The sequence below is a fragment of the Silurus meridionalis genome, chromosome 11, assembly GCF_014805685.1.
Source record: "Silurus meridionalis isolate SWU-2019-XX chromosome 11, ASM1480568v1, whole genome shotgun sequence".
In the NCBI taxonomy this organism is placed as follows: domain Eukaryota; kingdom Metazoa; phylum Chordata; class Actinopteri; order Siluriformes; family Siluridae; genus Silurus; species Silurus meridionalis.
In genome coordinates this window covers 3880001-3900518 of record NC_060894.1, presented here as the reverse complement: position 1 = coordinate 3900518, position 20518 = coordinate 3880001, and the positions used below count along the sequence as shown (strand labels likewise).

Here is a 20518-nt window from a genome sequence, read left to right as displayed (position 1 = left end):
CCTGTGGTTTCTACCGCTGTGGCAAGATCACAGACCACCTAGTTTCCATACACTAGATCTTTCTTTGCATATCCCAACAGAGTTAAGAATCTGGGGTCAGAGCACAGGGTCGGCAATGATTCAGCCACCCTTGGAGCACAGAGGGTTAAAACCCCATCAGCTTGGCAATACTAGGGCTTGAACCCCTGACTTTCCGATCAATAAAAAAGCCTCAACCACTGAGCTACCACTTCCCAGTAACACTTATTGTAATTTATGTACATAATTTTACAGTGTAATATGACACCTTATATGTAACACTATAAGGCGGCCATCTTGGACGGATTGTTCACATCCAACACCTACAATACAAAAGCTGAATGTTATGTAGATTATAACATTGTTCCACAAGCCTATGGAAAATCGTGTCTATATAAATATGTTTCTGAGATGGTTGTTCTTTAGCTACATAAGCTTTGTAGCTCAAATACAGCATGACTGGTCAACTAAAAGAAGAAAATGTATCTAAAATATTTATTTATTGGTACAAAAACACTCAAGACTCCTTCTATAAATGCTAAATAAAAAAAAGTTTTTGTCAAACACTACTTAAGTCACCTTCTTAGATTATGTGGCGTGTCCACCATACAACGTACGGTCGGCTGTTACTATAGACCACAATAATTTACAGCTGTGACTTAAGAGACAACTAAAACCAGGCTCTATATTTATATATATATATATATATATATATATATATATATATATATATATATATATATATATATATAATAAATCAATACCATCTCATCAGTCAAAAAGGAGAAGTGAAAAGTGATGTGGTATAAATATGATTTTTGCCAATGTTTATTGTTTCTATTAGTGAACCTGAGCCGGGTGAATTTCCAAAAAGTCATCCATGGTTTTGACCCAGAAGACTTGAACACCTGATCACTGAACACATGGAAGGCAGATCTCCTCTAAGTTTGACCCATGATGGAGTGAGTAGCTGCTGGAGAAGGGGGCCTCCGTCGGGGTCCGTGTCAAAATAACAAATGACTTCCAGTGACGGAGGAGAGGATCGGTACTGGGGCATTTGGTCTTTCATGTGGTAAAGTTTAACACACTGCTGCTATCGCTCAACTTCAAAACGTGTCTGTCAGCAATGTGATGTGTTTGGGTCAAAGTTGTGTGTCAGGACACAGTTCAAACCTACTGACTCTAGCGCTTTTTTTTTTGTGAGAGGATGTTAAAATGCCATGCTACACAACATAAAACCTTCATTTCAGACAAAACAAACTTTTCACAGTGTTGTATTTCCACATGGTCCACAGTGTTTATTTGAAAACCAGAAAAACACATGAAAACATTTCCCATTTTCAGACATCCAAAATGTGTGTTTCTTTAGATTTGATGAGAAAATATAAAAGTTAATGGTTACCAGTGGTGGACACGGTTACACAAATTAAATGTAATTCGTAATTGTACTTAAGTAGCTTTATCACGTATTTGTACTTTACTTAAATATTTGCATTTAGGGAAACTTGAACTTTACATTTCAAAGTTAAATATTTTACTTTTTACTCAACTACATTTTGCGAAATCGGTCGTTCCTTTTGATTTATGAGCGGATAAAAACTTAACTGGTCAAACGCACAGCAATCCACCAATCAGGGTAAAGCGTGCGCTCTGTTTCGAAATTGTCGCTTGTGGTATCCAATTATTAACTTATTATCTAAAGTAATGAAAAGAAGTTTTGGGGCTCATGATCATTTTAATAGATATCAATCAGTGCTTAACTCATTTATATATATACTATTGATAGATCGGTGCGCTAAGAGTAACATTAGAGTCTTTTCACATAAACTGAGTTGAATAAGCAATATAGCCATAATAAATAGTATTCTGGGTACTTAATTACATTTGAAGGACAGTTTCTTTGGTCCTTTTGCTTGAGTGAAAAGGGAGCACTTTTAGTCGTATTTTAACTAGTGTATCTTTTTTAACTCAAGTACATGCTTTTACATACTTCATCCACCACCGTGATGGACGACTGTCCTGTTGAGGGTGTATTATGTCCTGTCTTACACCCAGCAACCATAGAGGATAAAGCTAATAGAAAATAATTGAGTGATTGCAGACAGTTATAATATAAATATTAATGCAATTCCTTCGTAAAGCACTTTAAACAATGGATATTGTCCCAAAGCAGCTTTACAGACATAAATTGGTTATAAAATGAGTTTACATGCCTAAAAGTGACCAAGTTGCAACAGTGGCAGGGAAAATCTCTCTGAGATGATATGAGAAAGAAACCTTGAAATGAACCAGACTCAAATGGAAACCCATCTTTATCTGGGTGGCACCAATTGTCCATTCATTACAGTTCCATCATTGCTGAGGTGTTTCGTGATGGGTCCTTAAATGCAGAACTGTTCATGCATGCAGAACTTTTAAGCTGTTCATGTGGAACCACCATTAGATGCACAGAATTGTCACTTATTAAAGAGAACATGTTTCTCAGCACACAGATGTATCCTGTTTTTTTTTTTGTTTGGTTTTTTTACATTTTGCAAGTACTTTATTGCAAAACCAGGGGGCGATACCGCCCCGAACTGCACCGCGGTCCGACGATTGAGTTCAGTATTTACTCCCAAGACATCCTTCAATAGTACACACACGCATACGCACGCACACACACACACACACACACACACACGCGCGCGCACGGATCTTCCTGCCCGCTAATCGGGAATCTTTTTTTCTTACGCGCGCGAGACAAGTCGAGGTGCACGAGACAGCCGGACAATGCGCACCGGAGAGCAATTTCTGAGATTTGCGGCACTGCTCGGTAAGTAACGCATATGTCTAGATATTTGTTTATTTGTTTATTTGTTTAGTTTCGTCACTTTGCCTGTTTTCTTTTTTAAAGCCGCGTCTCTGCGGCAACGCACGCGCGGCACCGCTCCTAACGGGGCAATGATGAACCCCGTCAAATGAAGCGCGTGCGCTTATAAGTTTCCAATGCCCTTTGATTCCTTCTTCTACACTTTACAGTTTCACAGTCTTGAAGAAGCCCTTGTTGTTTTTTGCTTTTACATGTATTTCATTTCGATTATGCACGTGCTTTGCACTTTTCCTTTCCATTGCATGAACTATTTGTGCGTATGACAAATCCTTACATGTGTATGCATGGGTTAGAAGGTATCTTTGCAGAACATGCTTCTAAAACACCTGACCATTGTACACCTGCAGCACACACACTATTTCATTCTCATTTCAAAGCAGAGCTTCCACTTTGTTTTTAAATATGAATCTTGATGTTTGCCATTGTATTGCATTCATTTACCATGGAATTAGTAACATAACCAAAGTTTGATGCATCAGTTGAATTTAGAGTTTGGGATGATCCTTGATTTCCTCCAGGTTCTCCACACCTACTGTGCAAAAACATGGTAGTCGAAACCCGATTTTTCGAAAAGGTGTGAATGATTGTGGGAATGTGTGTGAGTGTTCAGGCTTATTATCTGGAGTGAATTTTGCCACCTGTCTCTCTTGGATGGCGTCCAGATGCATTGTGACCTTGGATGAAGAAGATGAATGGACATGGGTTGGTGTGAAATGAATGATCACAGGGGAATGTATTAGCTGCATAGTGGCAGATATGGAAAGGATGTTATATTATAGTGGTCAAACCAAATTAGAATTTCCTCCAAACTGTTATAATGGTGTAATCTGCCCTTTTAAATATGAGGTCAGAGTTGATGTGGGAGTCGTAAATGCCAAAATGCATTCGCATGGTGGACACAATCACCTTCTTTTCTCTGAATTTGAATAGCAAATAGTGTTTTTGTGGATTTTCATTCTTTGGTGCATCATTTTTCCAGCTCAATCCCCAACAACCTGACAACTACTTGAATAAAAATGTAAAATATTGAGAAATATTTCAGTTGCATAGCGGACTAAGCTAATAGAATCAATACTCCGTGCTTTGTAATGGGTGTGTCACACTGTTACAAAAGTCATTGGCATGCATTCCTGGGCTTTGTAATATGCTGCGCTGTCAAAAAAAAAAAGCATGCTGCTCGATGTCTGCACAACACTTTTATAAGGAGTAATAGAACTTTTCATCACACACAGCGATCGTACAGATTCAGAAAAAGACGAAGTAAACTAAAATACTTTCAAAGCGTACAAATTTAGTGCGTGTTACGTGGATCCTGATGCATGTTTTTTGCTATTGATCATAAATTTGAAATTAAGAATTTACTTTACTTCTTTTTGTGCATTATATACTCTGTCTGTCTGTCTGTCTGTCTGTCTGTCTGTCTCTCTGTCTGACAGTCAGTCAGTCTGTCTGTCTGTCTGTCAGTCTGTCTGTCTGTCTCTCTGTCTGACAGTCAGTCTGTCTGTCTATCTATCTATCTATCTATCTATCTATCTATCTATCTATCTATCTATCTATCTATCTATCTATCTATCTATTTATCTATCTATTTCTAGGTAACATATACATAATAAAGCTCAGGTAAATAATAAAGCATTCAGGTTAGTACTCTTGTTATTCAGTGTGTAACCTGTCTGCCGTGAAGATGTTGAAGATTGACTAAAATATATCCAGAGCTGTTTCAAAATAATTATTTTAGTTGGGAAGGAAACCTGTTGAATCTTGTTGTTATTAAAAAATAATCAGCAACGAGGCAACAACAAAAACCAGAGTCACTGTTCCCATCCAATACCAAGTTGATTATTTTCTAATAACCATAGTGTCTTTTTCTCTTTCACCACAGTGACTTGCCATCACATGAAATGAATCATTCATTCCTAAAGGCCACGTTTTACCTTTTATCCAGTTAGGTTTAATGTCGAATATATGTAAATAAATGAAGTTATACGAGCACATATAATGCAAACCTGTCAGAATTACGGTCACCTCCTGACAATCCGATTCCAGAATTCAACAGCACTGTGGTTTTAAGGATTTTTTGTTCAAATTGACCACAGTCTTTCTCTTTCTTTGACTTCTTTATCTTCCTTTTCTTTTCCTTTCTCACATTCCTCTCTCTACATTACACTCATTCATTTTTTATTTCTCTCTTTCACTGGTTTGGAGTCATGCATGTGATGCAGGCTTGTGATTTTTGTTAGAGAATTGATTTAGATGTGTATTCGCAGGGAAAAACACACACACACACACACACACACACACACACACACACACACACACACACACACACACACAGATCAACCAGAGGCTATAACTTTCGACCCACTCTATACGTATGGCGTTATATGCTTTGTATCTCTGCAAACTGTGGTGATATCTGAGGTTTCACACTTCAGTGCTCAACAGGTGGTTTTTGGTTTCAAACCAGAAATCCAACATCTGGTTTACTGCATGCATGTTAGAGAATTTCTGTGTGCAATCAGACCGACCTGATTGTAACATGCAATTCACTTGCAGTCATTCGAGTTTTTTCCTCGCGATTATAAATGCTGATTAGTGTAAACTTGTGCTCGGTCATTTTTCCTTGCCAGTTGGTTTACATTTCCCTTTTTTTTTAAGTGTGCCTCACGTGTGTGAGGGAAAAAAACGATGTAAGGACTGAAACAAGGCACAACATATTCACTGATGCTTGACTGTTTAAATCTAAATGATTTTGTGAATGAAAGCTGGGTGAGTGGCATAAAAGCCTTAAAGTCCTGGGGAGGGCCGATCAAGCATGCTGAGTAGAATACTAAACCAGGGATATTAGGACGATTCCCAACTCGGTCGTTAGTTGGAGCATTTCCACAGAAAGTGAAATAGTAGCCGGTGCAACAATCCACTGTAAAAAATATTATACTTTGTTGTGATATTTTCCTTGAAGTTCTTTTCATTTTGCAAATCTTCCGGTGCAGAATTAATGAAAAATGTGTGGTATGTCAGCATACACCAATCAGACATAACATTATGACGTCGTAAAATTATGACCAGTGAATATATAACACCGATTATCTCTTCATCATGGCACCTGTTAGTTGGGTATATTAGGAAGTGAACATTTTGTCCACAAAGAAGCAGAAAAAAGGCAAGTGTAAGGATTTGAGCGAGGTTTAATCGTGGGGGTCAGAGCATCTCCAAAACTGCAGCTCTTGTGAGATGTTCCTGGTCTGCAGCGGTCAGTATCTATCAACAGTGCTCCAAGAAAGGAACAGTGGTGAACCGGTGACAGGGTCGTGAGCGGGCGAGGCTCATTGATGCACGTTGGGAACGAAGGATGGTCCGTGAACAGACGAGTTCCTGTAGCTCAAACTGCTGAAGAAGTTAATGATGTTAATGCTGAATGTGATAGGACTGTTTTGGCAGAAACAATTGGGACCAACATAATATTAGGCAGGTGCTCATAATATTATTCCTGATCTGTGTATTTTTTCATGCGTATTTAGATTTTTCGAGGGGAAAGTAATCAGTTGGTAAAACCTTTTGTAAATAGAAATCCCTTTTCATATACATTTCTACATTTTTTTAACTTTTCAGAATTCTTTCAGACAGACACTTTAAAGGAACTCTAGAGTTTGTGGGCACTTAGATAACATCCATTCCAGACTTATTCACTCATTTACAGTTATACTCTTCGAGGAAGCTATCCACTAGATTTTAGCTGTGGAGACATGTGATCATTTATCTACAAGAGCATTAAAGTGATCAGGCACTGATGTTGGGTGAGAAGGTCTGAAGTGCAGTACTTCTTCCCCAAAATGCCACAAAGTCTGAAGTACACAACTGTATAGAATTGCACATCATGAATTTCTCTACTAGGCCCAAACTAGTTCCAGCACCATGACCTCTGTGCACAAAGCGAGATCTTTGAAAACCTGGTTCCACAAGTTTGAGAAAGGTTGGCGAACTGTAGTGTCCTACACAGAGCCCTGATGTCAACCTCACTGAACATCTTTAGGTTGATCTCGATATGACTTCTTCACTAACATCTACTGGAAGCCTTTCCTGAAGAATGAAGCTTATTATACCATTAAAAGGGGAAAGAAATCTGGAATGAGATGTTTAAGAAGCACATATGGCTGCTCTGATGGTCAAGTGTCCACAAACCTTTGGCCATATAGTGTGGGTATGGATACTATAACGTGTGTGTGTGTGTGTGTGTGTGTGTGTGTGTGTGTGTGTGTGTGTGTGTGTGTGTGTGTGTGTGTCTGGGTGGGTGTGCGACATACAAAGAATTGCTGTGGTAAAACCAACAGCACACACATACAATACAAACAGACTGAAGCTGAACATTTTATTTTCATAGAAAATCTTGGATCAAGCTTTTTATAAAGTTTTTTTGTTTGAACAAAAACATAAAAAAAAAAAAAAAAGATATATTGAATTATACTAATGAGTTATTGTTCTTTTTTTTAATTCTAATGTATTTTTTTAGACTCATGCAGATTAGAGAATCTGATTAGAGTTGCAGTAGTATTTCATCTCGTGTTTAAAAAGATATTTTACTAATAATAATAGAAATATAACACCAGTTCTACATAAAGAGTCACATAATCTGACATTGTAAATGAGCTAATTTGTTAGCTAATCGCTTTAAACCACCAGAAAGTCAGCATGCTAATGCTCTGCTTTCAGGAACTATTTAAAACAGTGTCCTGTAACGAAAACAATAGTATTATTATTTCATTTAAAAGGCCTTTCTCACTGTAAATGAGTATGTGAAGTAAACATTCGTCACCGGTTTGCCCAATTAGGTGTAAAGATTTAGCATTTTTAGCATTTTATCACTGTAGGGGCTAATCTTGATGCAATGCTTCTACCCCTTCACGGTTCAACGAATCAGATACAAACACCAAAACCTTTTTTTACGATTGTAAAACTGACGACCCCAGCATGCCTGAGATCATTTGTCTTGTCACGTATCTGTCATGTGTACACTCTGTTTATCTCCACGCTCTGATAAACCGAGCATTCCTGTGTTTACGTGTAGTCCCTGTGTGGAATGCTAGCTCTGTTCCCTAGCTCCGGTCATCAGTTCGGTTTGATATTCACGCAAGGCTGCAAAGTTGTCTTTTCAAAGCATCGCTTCTAAATTTATAACCTGAACTCCCTAACCTCACTTACTTCACTTACCACCTCATTTCATTGATTTACTCATCTCCTCATGCCATCGTTTATGGCGGGCAGCAAGCCCACTATGCTGTGTTTGATGGCTAATTTCATAATGCGCTCCTAAAATAGAACAGGAAAGGAATAGGAGAGATGAGGAGACAGAGACAGAGAGAGAGAGAGAGAGAGAGAGAGAGAGAGAGAAAGACAAAGACTTTCTTAATAATGTAATGCAATAAATGGTCTGTGCCTTAGAAATCTACCATTCATGTCAACTGTCCCTCTAATGTTATTCTCTGTCCCATGTTTTTCAGTTCATTTCAATTCAATTCGATTTTGATTATTTTTATATTTAGCAATGGACATTGTCTCAAAGCAGCTTTAAAGAGATAAAGAGGTTATAAAGTTGTATAAAAGAGTGTATATTGTTTTAAATTTGTTTCTAATTGTAAGTTTACCTATAATTAGTGAGCCAATGGCGAATGTGGCAAAAACTACCTGAGATGCCATGAAGAAGAAACCTTGAGCAGAACCAAACTCAAAAGAGAACCTCATCTGGGTGGCATTGAACGTCCATTCATTACAGTTCCTGCATGTTCTCCCATACTTGGATGCTAATGAAAGCCATTCTGTCGCTAACTGATTTGGTCCAGGTCCTTGTGACGATCTGAAATCACTCCATAATAGCATATACATGATAAGAGTCTAGTGCTTTCTGGAATTAGTGGAATTACTTGTAATGAGGAATTAAGAAATAAATGGTTTCCTGGATTGTGCTTGCTCAGCAGATTTTACACGTTACCAGGTGGGACTGTGCCAGAGAAAAGTACCAGAATTACATTTAAAATCTTTTGGCTTATCGCCCATGTCATTAAAGAATGAGGATGAGCTGTTTAAGTGTCTATGAGTGGCTTTTACTCATTAAGACAGTTCATGATGACCTTAAGATACTTCCAGGACACTACATTAATCTACTTATTGACAAAACGTCAGTCTTTAGCTGTGCTGCCAGTGTTGTTATTTTTTTTTGTAATAGTTGCATCTTCTGAACCGTTGCGACAGCCATACTGGAGATATCACAATACGGCTAAACCAGCAGTCGGAATACAACTGATTAAAAATCTAATTTAGTGCTAAGAAAAGGACACAAACCCTAAAGGTGAACGTTTTTTATCTTAGTGACCTTTGACCTGTGAACCCACCAGCCTTGGTGGCGATAATCAAATTCACAGTATGCAAGGATTTTTCACTTAAGTCCCATCAGTAAACAGCTTATAGTCTCAACAATGATAAAAGTATGATGAATGGACATTGTGTGACAGCCAGATGAGGACGGGTTTCCTTTTAAATCTGGTCCTCTTAAGGTTTCTCCCATTTCAGGAACTTCTTTTTTTGACACTGTTGCTCACTCATTTGAAAAAATCTTGTCTTGTGTTGTAAATGTGTTTGTAATCTATTGTTTTGTAAAGCAGCTTTGGTACAATATCCATTAAAAGTGATATACAAATAAATTTGAGCTGAATTATATTGAAATTAAATAAATAAATAAATAAATAAATTTTATTAATTAAATTAATTAATTATGTTACCATCGAAATGTTGCTCATGTTACCAAGTTAAATATTTTTCTATTATTTATAGATATATTATTTTTATAGTTTATTATCTGCTTAAGATCCTGTAGCTATATGTCCAACATATTTAATTTAATAATTTTTTTTATCATATTTATCATATCATCCTCATCTTTTATATTTATTACATTTTTGTCCCTTTACCATATTGGTCCCAATTTTCTTTCCTTTTCTTGCATACGTTACTACTAAAAAGAAAAGGCTGGAATGAATGCATAATTAATTAATAGGATCATGGTTGCATCCAATCCCAGAATACTAATGATTATTGGCACCGTCACAATGTTTCCTTAAATGGTGGACCATGTTGTCAGTGGGAGGTGGTAGCTTAGTGGTTAAGGCATAGGATTTTGGGTATCAATGTTGTGAGTTTAAAGCCCAGCCCACACTAAGCTGCCCCTCCTGGGCCCCTGAGAAAGGCCCTTAACCCCATAGCTGCTTAGTTGTATGAATGTGATAAATATAAGTCGCTCTGGATAAGGGCATCTGCTGTTAATATCAGTGGGATTTGTCCACCAGTATCAAATATATATAAAAAGTAAAAAAAGTTTTAAAACCTTAACACTTTGAATAAGTCGATCACACAAGGTAGATAGCGTTGGCAAATATTTAAAATCTGCTAATGTTATTGGATTTAATCTGAGATAGCTGCTTCTTGTTGTCTTGCTCTGTGATTGGTGGAAGCCATGTGCCAACGTTGGTTATTCAGGAACGAAGCTGCGTCGCCTGCTGATTGTTTCCACCTGTTTCTGCTTTCTTTTTGTCTTGCACTTCGTGAAGTCTTGTGTATTTGTGCAGTCGGTTTAAGGCGTGACTTCCTGAAACGTGTTCTTTGTCCCTTTCCCCAGGTTTCTGTAGCTCTTGTTTTTTCTGCTTCTGACCCCTGGCTGTTTTTTTTCTTTATGCTGCATTTTCCTGTAGGACTTTTTTTTTTTTTTTTCATATTGATTTTTTTTATTACCTGACCAACAGTTTATATCTTTTACCAAAAAGCTTTGATAAACCTAACACACAACATCGACGCTACACACTTTTTTCCCGCACCACCTGCTTCAATTTTTCTTTCTTTCTTTCTTTCTTTCTTTCTTTCTTTCTTTCTTTCTTTCTTTCTTTCTTTCTTTCTTTCTTTCTTTCATTTAATTCTTTTCAATATCTTTTACTCTAAAATTTTCACTTTCTTTCACTCTTTCACATTTTCACTCTATCACTTCACTTCTTTCACTGTTTATTTTTACTGTTCTTTGTTTCCTTCTCTTTTATTTCTTATGCTCTTTCACACTTTTTCACACTTTCATTTATTTGTTGTTTTCTCACACACTTTTTCTTTTACTCTCACACTTTGTTTCTTTCATTCATTCTTTCTTTCTGTATTTATTCATTGACTCTTTCTCTTATGCTTTTTGTTTCTTTAATCTTCACTATTTTTTTTCTTACTTTCCTTCTTTTGTTCTTTCTTTTCTTTTAGGTACTTATTTACTTTCTTCTACTCAAAATTATTTTACTGTTGATTTTTTCACAATTCCTACTTTCTTTTCTTTCCTTATTCTTTTATTCTAAACTCTCTCTTCTTCTTAGCTTCTTCTGTCTTTCCTTTTTGTTTGGATTTTTCTGTAATCTTTGTTATTTCTCCTGTAATCGGAAACATTGCAATCACAATCAGCCCTTCGTGAGGCGTTAACGATTTGAGCATCACGTCATGGCCGAATCACCAGGACAGTTTTTTTTATATTGTTGTGGTATTTAAAAATAGCTTATCTGATTTCTCATCCTTTGCCTGGAAGAACTATTCAGTAACATGAAACAAACCACATCTGACTGTCAGACGTCTATGGGAGTGTTTTCAATTAACAGTAAACAGTTAGTGAGTCAACAACAAGATCACAAAACACAGCTATTAACCAATAAAAAAACTGTAATCAGCATCTTATCGAGACTCTGGGAAATCAAAATGTGATCACAGGATAAGATGTCTCAATGAATCATCGAAATGTAAAAGGCAGACAGAGCAGTCAGAATGAAACTAAGACCAGCTACACAAGATAAAGGAACTAAGCAGGGTGGAGACGTAACCCGTTGTGGAAAGTGTGCAATGTGTAAAAATTCTCACCGTTGTGTGCCGAGAGAGGAGTTGTGGTGTTGTATGAGGAAGTCAGGTGTGTCAGAGAAGTATGTGAGGGTGGTGCAGGACATGTATGAGGATAGTGTGACAGCAGTGAAGTGTGCAGTAGGAACAACAGACTGGTTTAAGGTGGAGGTGGGACTGCATCAAGGATCGGCTCTAAGCCCTTTCCTGTTTGCAGTGGTGATGGACAGGTTGATGGACAAGGTCAGACAGGAGTCTCCGTGGACTATGATGTTTGCGGAGGATATTGTGATTTGTGGTGAGAGTAGTGAGCAGGTGGAGAAGAGCCTGGAGAGGTGGAGGTGCGTGCTGGAGAGAAGGGGAATGAAAGTCAGTAGGAGTAAGACAGAGTACATGTGTGTGAATGAGAGGGAGGGCAGTGGAGGGTTGTGGTTGCAGGGAGAAGAGGTGGAGAACGTGGAGGAGTTCAGGTACCTGGGGTCAACAGTGCAAAGTAATGGAGAGTGTGTTAAAGAAGTTAAGAAAAGAGTGCAGGCAGGGTGGAGTGGGTGGAGAAGAGTGATAGCAGGAGTGATTTGTGATAGAAGAGTATCTGTGAGAGTGAAAGGGAAAGTTTATAGGACTGTGGTGAGACCTGAGATGTTGTTTGGTTTAGAGACAGTGGCATTAAGTAAAAGACAGGAGGTGGAGCTGGAGGTAGCAGAGCAGATGTTGATGTTTTTGTTGGGAGTGACGACGATGGACAAGATCTGAAATTAGTTTATAAACCACGCATGTAGAACGTTTTGGAGACAAGGTGACGGAGGTGCGTTTGAGATGGTTTGGACATGTGCAGAGGAGGGACATGGGGTATATCGGTAGGATAATTTTGAGGATGGAGCCACCAGGAAGAAGGAAAAGAGGAAGGCCAAGGAGGAGGTTTATGGATGTGGTGAAGGAAGACATGCAAGTAGTTAGTTTGAAAGAGATTGAGTCAGCAGCTAAAGGCTTATTTTTAGCAGTCATAAAGGCATCATAAAACTTTTTGTCTTTGATTTCTATTTAACCTCATCCGTTCCAGAAATGACTAAACAGATTGTAAGTCTAGGCATCTAGTTTAGAAGAAGAAGAGCCTTTATTGTCACATGTGGAACTCTATCTTCGCATGTCCCAGCAACATTTAGGAAGCTGGGGTCAGAGCAAAGAGTCAGCCATGATACAGCACCACTGGAGCACACATAAGCCTTGCTCAAGGGCTCAAGAGTGGCAGCTTGCTGATACTGGGGCTTGAACCTCCAACCTTCTGACCAGTAACACAGAGCCACTGAGCTACCACCTCCACCTCCCTGTTTATGGGGCATAAGCTCTAACTATAAGTTTTTAATTTTTTGAATATCTGCTATTCCACTACTCTCTGTCTCAAAGCTTTAAAAGAAGTTTTAATTCAGGGTCGTTCTGCAATGGTTGAACATTTTGTGCACAGAATAACACTGTAAGAAGAAGACATCATTGTTTGTCTCCCACTTCATGCTGACAGGAAATGGGAGACAAACAGAGATGTATATTCCACCTATGGCTTCATTTAACATTCAACTTTGCTCTGAGAAGTTGCTGATGGTTGATCGGTTCATTTATATCCAGGTTGTTCAAGAGTCCCACAAACCCAAATAACTCAAAGTCAAAAAGCAGAAGGGCGAGAAACTATAAATGAGGTGTGTCATAAATATTTTGAGCACAATATCGATTTTAAACATAATTATTTCATCACTTTCCAAACAGAAAACCAAGGAATGCAATGTACACATACGCACGTTTAAACATTTCAATATTTTTCAAAATGGAATTCTAATGTTCGCTTTGCTTTGTTGGATCAATGGATCATTCTTTTGCCTCTTTTGTGTGATATTACCCTCAAAACACCAGCATGCTGAGAATAAAAAAAAATAATAATAAAAAAGGCTAGCCACATCAAATGTTACTATTTAAATGCCATGCTGATCCGATGCTGCACAGGAAGTCACACTTCTATGCATGTTAAACAGACGTTTTTACTAACCAGTGCTTGCTCGATATAAAGCCGGTGCTAAATTTGTATCTGTGTAGTTTTGAAATGGAATTGAAGTGGAATAGCGTTTGCAGCTAAAAAGCTTTGTTTGCTGGACTCAGAGGTGTGACTTCCTGTGCACCAGAATGCACGCTATGTCATTTCCTTTAAAATTTTATTTTTCTCTTTTTTTTTCAGTGTGAAATCATTGTTTAGATGTTTAAAACTTTTATTTTCTGTTTTAAACATTTCAAAATCAAATTATTTTCACACTCATGCTCTAAAAAGTCTATTTTCTCAAAATACAGCCATAAAACAGGTGATGGGCATAATGTCCATCTAATTCGGAAAGCAGTGACGTGATTGCTGTAGAAACTTGTGTGGTGAAACAAACAAACAAAAAAAACCCTCTGCTATCTGACAGTACAAATAAAACTACTGAGCCCACTGTGGGAAGACAGACAGGTGTGACCTCTGGGATGTGACCTTGTGACTCTGTGACCTGGGGTCATGTAGCCTTAAGCACAGGGAAACATGCACACAGACACACACACACACACACACACACACACACACACACACACACACACACACACACACCATATGCAATGCCCCAAGGGGGACAGACACACAGACAGGCAAATATAAATGTAGAGAAACAAAAACAGGTACACAGAGAAACAGGCAGCCAAACAGAAAAAGAAGACAGACAGTTACAGAAAGAGACAGACAGACATATTATTAAGAAGACACACATAGTTACAAGGAGACAGACAGACATATGATTAAGGAGACATACAGACAGACAGAGAGCAGACTTACAGAACAAACAGGTCAGACGAAAAGAAACAGCTACATAGACAGACAGACAGCTATACTGAGACAGACAGACTGTCAGGCATAAAGAGCCGGCAAGAAACAAATAAACAGAGACAGACATATAAATACAGACAGATAGATATACTCAATTTATAGAGAGACACATAGACTGATATATAGAGAGACAGATCTACAGACTGACAGACTGTCTGTAATGCAGACAGATAGATATACAAAGAGTTAAACATTAACAGATAGACAGACATAGACTGATGGACAGATCTACTGACATGCTGACCAACAGACGGAGACATAAAAAGACAGACAGAGTGATAGTCATATCCACAAAGAGACCTTCAGACAGACTGATATGTAGAGAGACAGACAGATCTACACTGAGTAAAAGAGACAACGAGAGAAAGCATGTTTTTGAGTTAAATTTCTTCTGCGTGACTCATTTTTGCAGTTCAGCTGTCGGAGGGCATTAGAGTGGACAGACTGAAAACACACACACACACACACACACACACACACACACTTCTTCTTCTGAGATTCTACTGGCCTGTTTCTTTCTTTTAAGCTTTAAAAACTAATTTATAGCTGGGAAACATGACATACATTTCTTCACGATCTTCATGATGTGTAACACACTACTGTGTGTCTCTCTCCTACTATCTGACTCTTTAACTCTAATCTAATCTAATTCACACAGCTGCCCCTTAATTCCAATTGTGTCACCAATATTGTGCTAACAGTTTGAGGAGGAACTATATATATATATATATATATATATATATATATATATATATATATATATATATATATATATATATATATAAATTTTTTAAAACCAGCTTTGGATGTAATTTTAAATTTCTTCCATCCCACTTTCTCCATTTGACATACTGTATCAGTCTGAGTTGCCAGATTGAAGCTGATGATTATTAATCCAAAATTATATCAAAACATCAGTGTAAAATAACATTAATAATAATCTTGAATATAGTCATAAACTCATAAAAATTCTATGTATAATTTCTAAACCCAGGTGTGTTTTGTCTGATCTGGCAACTCATCAATGTCTTGATGTCTCGGTCTGTTTCAGAGAATAACATCGTACCCTCATCTGCTCTCCAGACCCCAAAACCCATAGCACTCCTCCTCCTTCTCATGGCACCATCCCTTTTCTGTTAACCATCTGACTGCAGGGTGCATACCAACGTTTAAAGCTTTGGGGTGGGGTTTTTAAGCTTTTAAGGGTACTTTGGCCTTGTTAATGTTTTGTCTGAAACCCTGGTCAGCCTGTCTGATGTTTCTACAGCTCGATCTTTAGCTGTTCCTTCTCAAGCAAAGACAAACATGCAGGATTTTTTCCCTTCACTTCAGACCACACAGATGAAGGCTTCTCTTTTAATTTCTACATATCCAGCATTATGGTATATTTAGCAGGAACTTTGACCCCTGCACAGATTCCTTCCCAGCCCTCATCCATGGGAGGGTTAAGAATACAAAGGTAAGTTGAGTCTATAAAAAAGTTCTAACAATAAATCATAATAAAAAATGGGGACACTGGTGATATAAACAAAATGCCAAGTTGATATGACAAAGACATTCTAGGATGCACTGCAAGTTACAATACTAACATGATTTTGGACTGTAATTTATTTGCTATGGGGGGGTTTAGAACTGCAACTGCCATGAACAGATTTCCACTGAAGTGTCCACCAGTAAACAGCTGAAAACCTCAACAAGGATAAAACTATAATGTATGGATATTCAGTCTCACCCAGATGAAGGTGTGTTTTCTTAAGGGTCTGGTTCTTCTCAGGGATTCTTCCTTATATTATCTCAGGGAGTTTTTCCCTCACCAGCATCACCGCTGGCTTGCTAAATGGGAACAACTATAGAAATAAATGCATACATTTAAAGTGTATTCTATTTAATTCTGTTACATAAACTACGCACTGTACAAACTGAATTGTATTGAAATTATTACACTGTTTTATATCACAGAATCAGGTTGTAGTTAAGTGAAAATAATGTTAACGATTATCTATTATGAAACTATTCCTTCAAATTCCTGGACTCGTTATATACTTTTTTTTGTTTGTTTTTTAGTTACTTTCACACATGTTCTCGAAAGCGATGTCCCCTGTTTAATCCGTCACATCCTGCTCTGTTTCTTGGTCCCAGATCAGATATTCTGCCTTGTTGAATTCTTGCCAAAATGTATAAGGCTGGGAATGAGCGAGCTGCTTAAGGAAGTGGACTGTAAAAGGCTGGGAATGAGCAAGCTACTTAAGGAAGTGGACTGGATAATGTCAGTAGCAGAAGCGCTGCATTCAGCTCGACTTCCTCACCGTGCGACGTTCAGCGGCCTGCCTCGAGGGGCATTTTATCCACAGACACAGACGATTTCCTCCCGCAAATGGGATTTAGTATATACAAACAGGGTTTAAAAGTCTACATGCACGACTGATATCTAACGATCGATATGAACAAAGAAGGAAATCACAATCAGAATTTCTTTTCCTATATATGTTACATATAAGAATTTCATTGCAATTTTATCCTTTTTTAACTTTTTATGTCACGGACCAGTCATCAAAAAATTCACTGCATGTAATATTGTGTATGATTGTGTATGGATAAAACCTCAATCTAAATTCGAACATTTCTAAGGTGATGAACTGCATTCAGTTTGTTTTTATAATGTAATCAGGGATTTCCTCTTCACACACCTCAAACAGAACACGTTTTTAAATTCATTTAACAACAGTATTGGGACACCTGACTTCTTTTCCCAAGTAACACAATGTTTGAGGCACATGATTGTACAGAATGTCTTTGGATGCGGTGGCATTGAATATTCCCTTCACTTGAACTAGGAGACCCAAACCTGTTCCAGCATGACAATGCTCCTGTGAACAAAGCCAGCTCCATAAAGATATGCTTACATGGGTTGAAGTGGAAGATCTTAAGTTGTATGCTATAGAGCTCTGACCGCAAACATAGTAACTTGAAGCTGACTGCACCCCAGGCCTCCTCACTCCTCACCTGGCTTTGGTAACACCCTTGTGGCTGAACGAATCTTCACAAATCTCCACAAGCACACTCCTAAAATCTAGTGGAACATCTTCCTAAAAGAGTGAAGGTTATTATAAGAGCACATGGGAACAAACGTGGAATGGGATGTTCAAAAAGCAACCAACGAATCTTATGGTCAGATGTCCAAAAACATGTGTGTAAATGATAATATTACTGGAAAGCCTTGCAGGTTTCTGGGCAAGGAAATGCAGTTCAATTGAAGGAAAAATGTAACGCTACTGCATCCAAACACTCCTTGTACAAATGTGTGCCTCCATCTTTGTGGTGTCAGTTTAAGGAAGAACCACAAATGGCTGGGAGTGAGGTATCTCAATACTTTTGTCCATATTGCTAAGGTATGTACAGTAAACAGCATTCGCTACTACTTCACTTTGGGATCGGAGATTGCGGATGCTGGTGTCCCACTGCATTACATTTAGCTCATTATAAATATAATTAACTATACTAATAGAAATACTATTAAAAACTCAGCATGAGAGTTTTATTTTTAAAAAACCTCACATCTGTATTTCCTACAGTGCCTCTGAGCGCTTTGAACCATTGCATTGCTCTCCTTCATGTGTTTTGTTATACAGGAAATGACCTACGTGAGCGTGCGTATTTTTAGTTTTCTCTATGAAACACCGGATTAATCACCATCTTCTGAGCCGAGTGCTTTTGTTTTGGTGCGAATCTGCGTGAAGTCTGTTTAAAATCAGCACTTTTTAGGGTGTGTCAGGGTGTGCGTACGTGTGCGGGTGTTTAACAAAACATGATCCGGTCGTGGGAGGATGCAGGGATGAAAGCCTACATGAGCAGCGGGAGCACTGCGTCATTTCGTTGGACAGATTGGGAAGCTGTTCTTGTGAATGGGGGAGGTTTCGGGTCTCCAGAGGACACATCTGGATCTGGATCTGGATCAGGAGCGCTGGATTTGGAAGGGTTTTTTTTGTAGCCTACAGGGGAATTAATAAAACGATTTCAGTGTTGGCACACGTCAATGTTAATTGCTCCTCCTGGGCAAGTCTGGTTGTATTTCTGCTTTGCTCCATATGTTCATTCAAAGGTTATTGATCTATTTCTACATATTCCTTTTCTGTGTGGGCTTTTGCCAATTTTACCGGTGCATATTGAAATTCGGAAGCCTGATCCCAAACAGTGTTAGAAAGTTTTATATCAATGTGTTTATTCTTTCTTTTTTATAGTGACTTGTATAATAGATTCTCCACAAAACGTTCACAACTGTTGCTAACGATTATTTAGCATGTTTGGAATTAGTCTTCAGTCACAGCACTTTATACCAAAGTATTTCGCGCTGAACATCACACACTGAATTATTGACTTGAATAGAAGGAAACTAGTGGTGAGGGAAACTAGTGAAAGAAAGAAAGACTGATATACGGCTGATATAACAAAGGGATAACAGGAACTAGCTTGTTTCATATATGCTCTCTAACCTTAAAGTAAAAAAAAACATGATTGTACAATATATATTGGGATGTGCTGTAAATTTGGAATAGGTTTTCGCTAGCATGTTCCTCTCACGGCACAGATAGCATCCAAAACATCCATTAAAACTGGAGTCATATAGCAGTCAGAGTTTGTTTGCATGGAAAGCTGGAGAGCCTGACAGTCATGTGTTTTATCTGAAAGGGGTTATTTTGTTCTCTTCTCACCACCTGTGACACCTCGAAACACAGGAAGTTGTTTTCATGTATAAGAAAACATACATTGTGAAATCTTTTTTACCCCACAGGGGAAAATCTGCATACTACATATAGTATGATGCATATTACTGTATATTAGCGGGACTGAAGGAAATGCTAGAACTTTAATTTAGGATGTAAAAGAGAGTAAAACGGAGACAGTTCAAAAAAAAGGAGGACAATTTCTGATACTGGCTTTTGTTAAATTAATTAGCCTGAGTGCTGCTTTGACATTGGAGCGCGTCCTCTGTCATTGTTAGCTCGGTCATGCTAACTGATCGCGACTCATTTTTAGGAGAGTGTGTGAAAGGAGACAAAGCTGTCGCGTGATCAGATTATTTTAGGGGTAAAATCAGATTACACGCCACGAACAAGTGCAATGCTACAGAGCTTGTAGAAACCCAGCCCTGTTTCTGACTGTGTAAAGCTAATAACTAGATACCACAGCAGGAGAACATTAGTGGCTTGGTTTCTCCTGCGGGAAACCAGAAACCAACGGTTGTTGTTAAACTGGCGTGAGATTGAATTGTTCAAACAAATAAACTTGTGTTGAAATAGTTTTAGCAAACAAACACCAGGTGATTCTGTTTTCTTCTGTATGCTTCCTGCTAGCTGCTAGTCTTTCATACGCTGAACTGGATCTTTTGTTGTTGTTGTTGTTGTTGTTGTTGTTGTTGTTGTTGTTGTTAAGAGTGCATCTGAATTGAGAAAGTGTGTCCCTGTGGTGGTACAGATGTAGTTACAGTTTTGGATGGTAATGCACAAAATCTACACAATAACATTGAGATTCTGTGCTTAAGAAAACATAGCATTTTATATTAGCATTTTTTTTTTTTTTTAATCAGAATTCTATTAGTCTATTTTCTGTCTGTCTGTCTGTCTGTCTGTCTGTGTTTTTATCTGGCTGACTATCTATCCATTTATCTATACCTCTATCTATCTGTCTGTCTGTCTGTCATTCTGGCTAAGTTCATCAGCCTGTTTAAATTTTATCAAATAAAATCCTTAACTAGCAAGCTTGTCTGTCTGTCTGTCTGTCTGTCTGTTGGTCTTTCTGTCTGTCTATCTGTTTGCCTGCCTGAGTCTGGCTGAGAC

At 38.1% G+C, this 20518-nt stretch overlaps 1 protein-coding gene across 1 annotated transcript in view; it reads left to right on the top strand.

Moving 5' to 3' along the window:
• The first annotated feature begins 2652 nt into the window (after positions 1-2652).
• Positions 2653-20518, top strand: part of itga1 (integrin, alpha 1) — a 62514-nt gene continuing 44648 nt past the window's right edge. Inside the window, exon 1 of the mRNA XM_046861047.1 lies at positions 2653-2830. Within this exon, the coding sequence (XP_046717003.1) occupies positions 2788-2830 (43 nt within the window). The 5' untranslated portion in view covers positions 2653-2787. The remainder of the gene's footprint in view (positions 2831-20518) is intronic.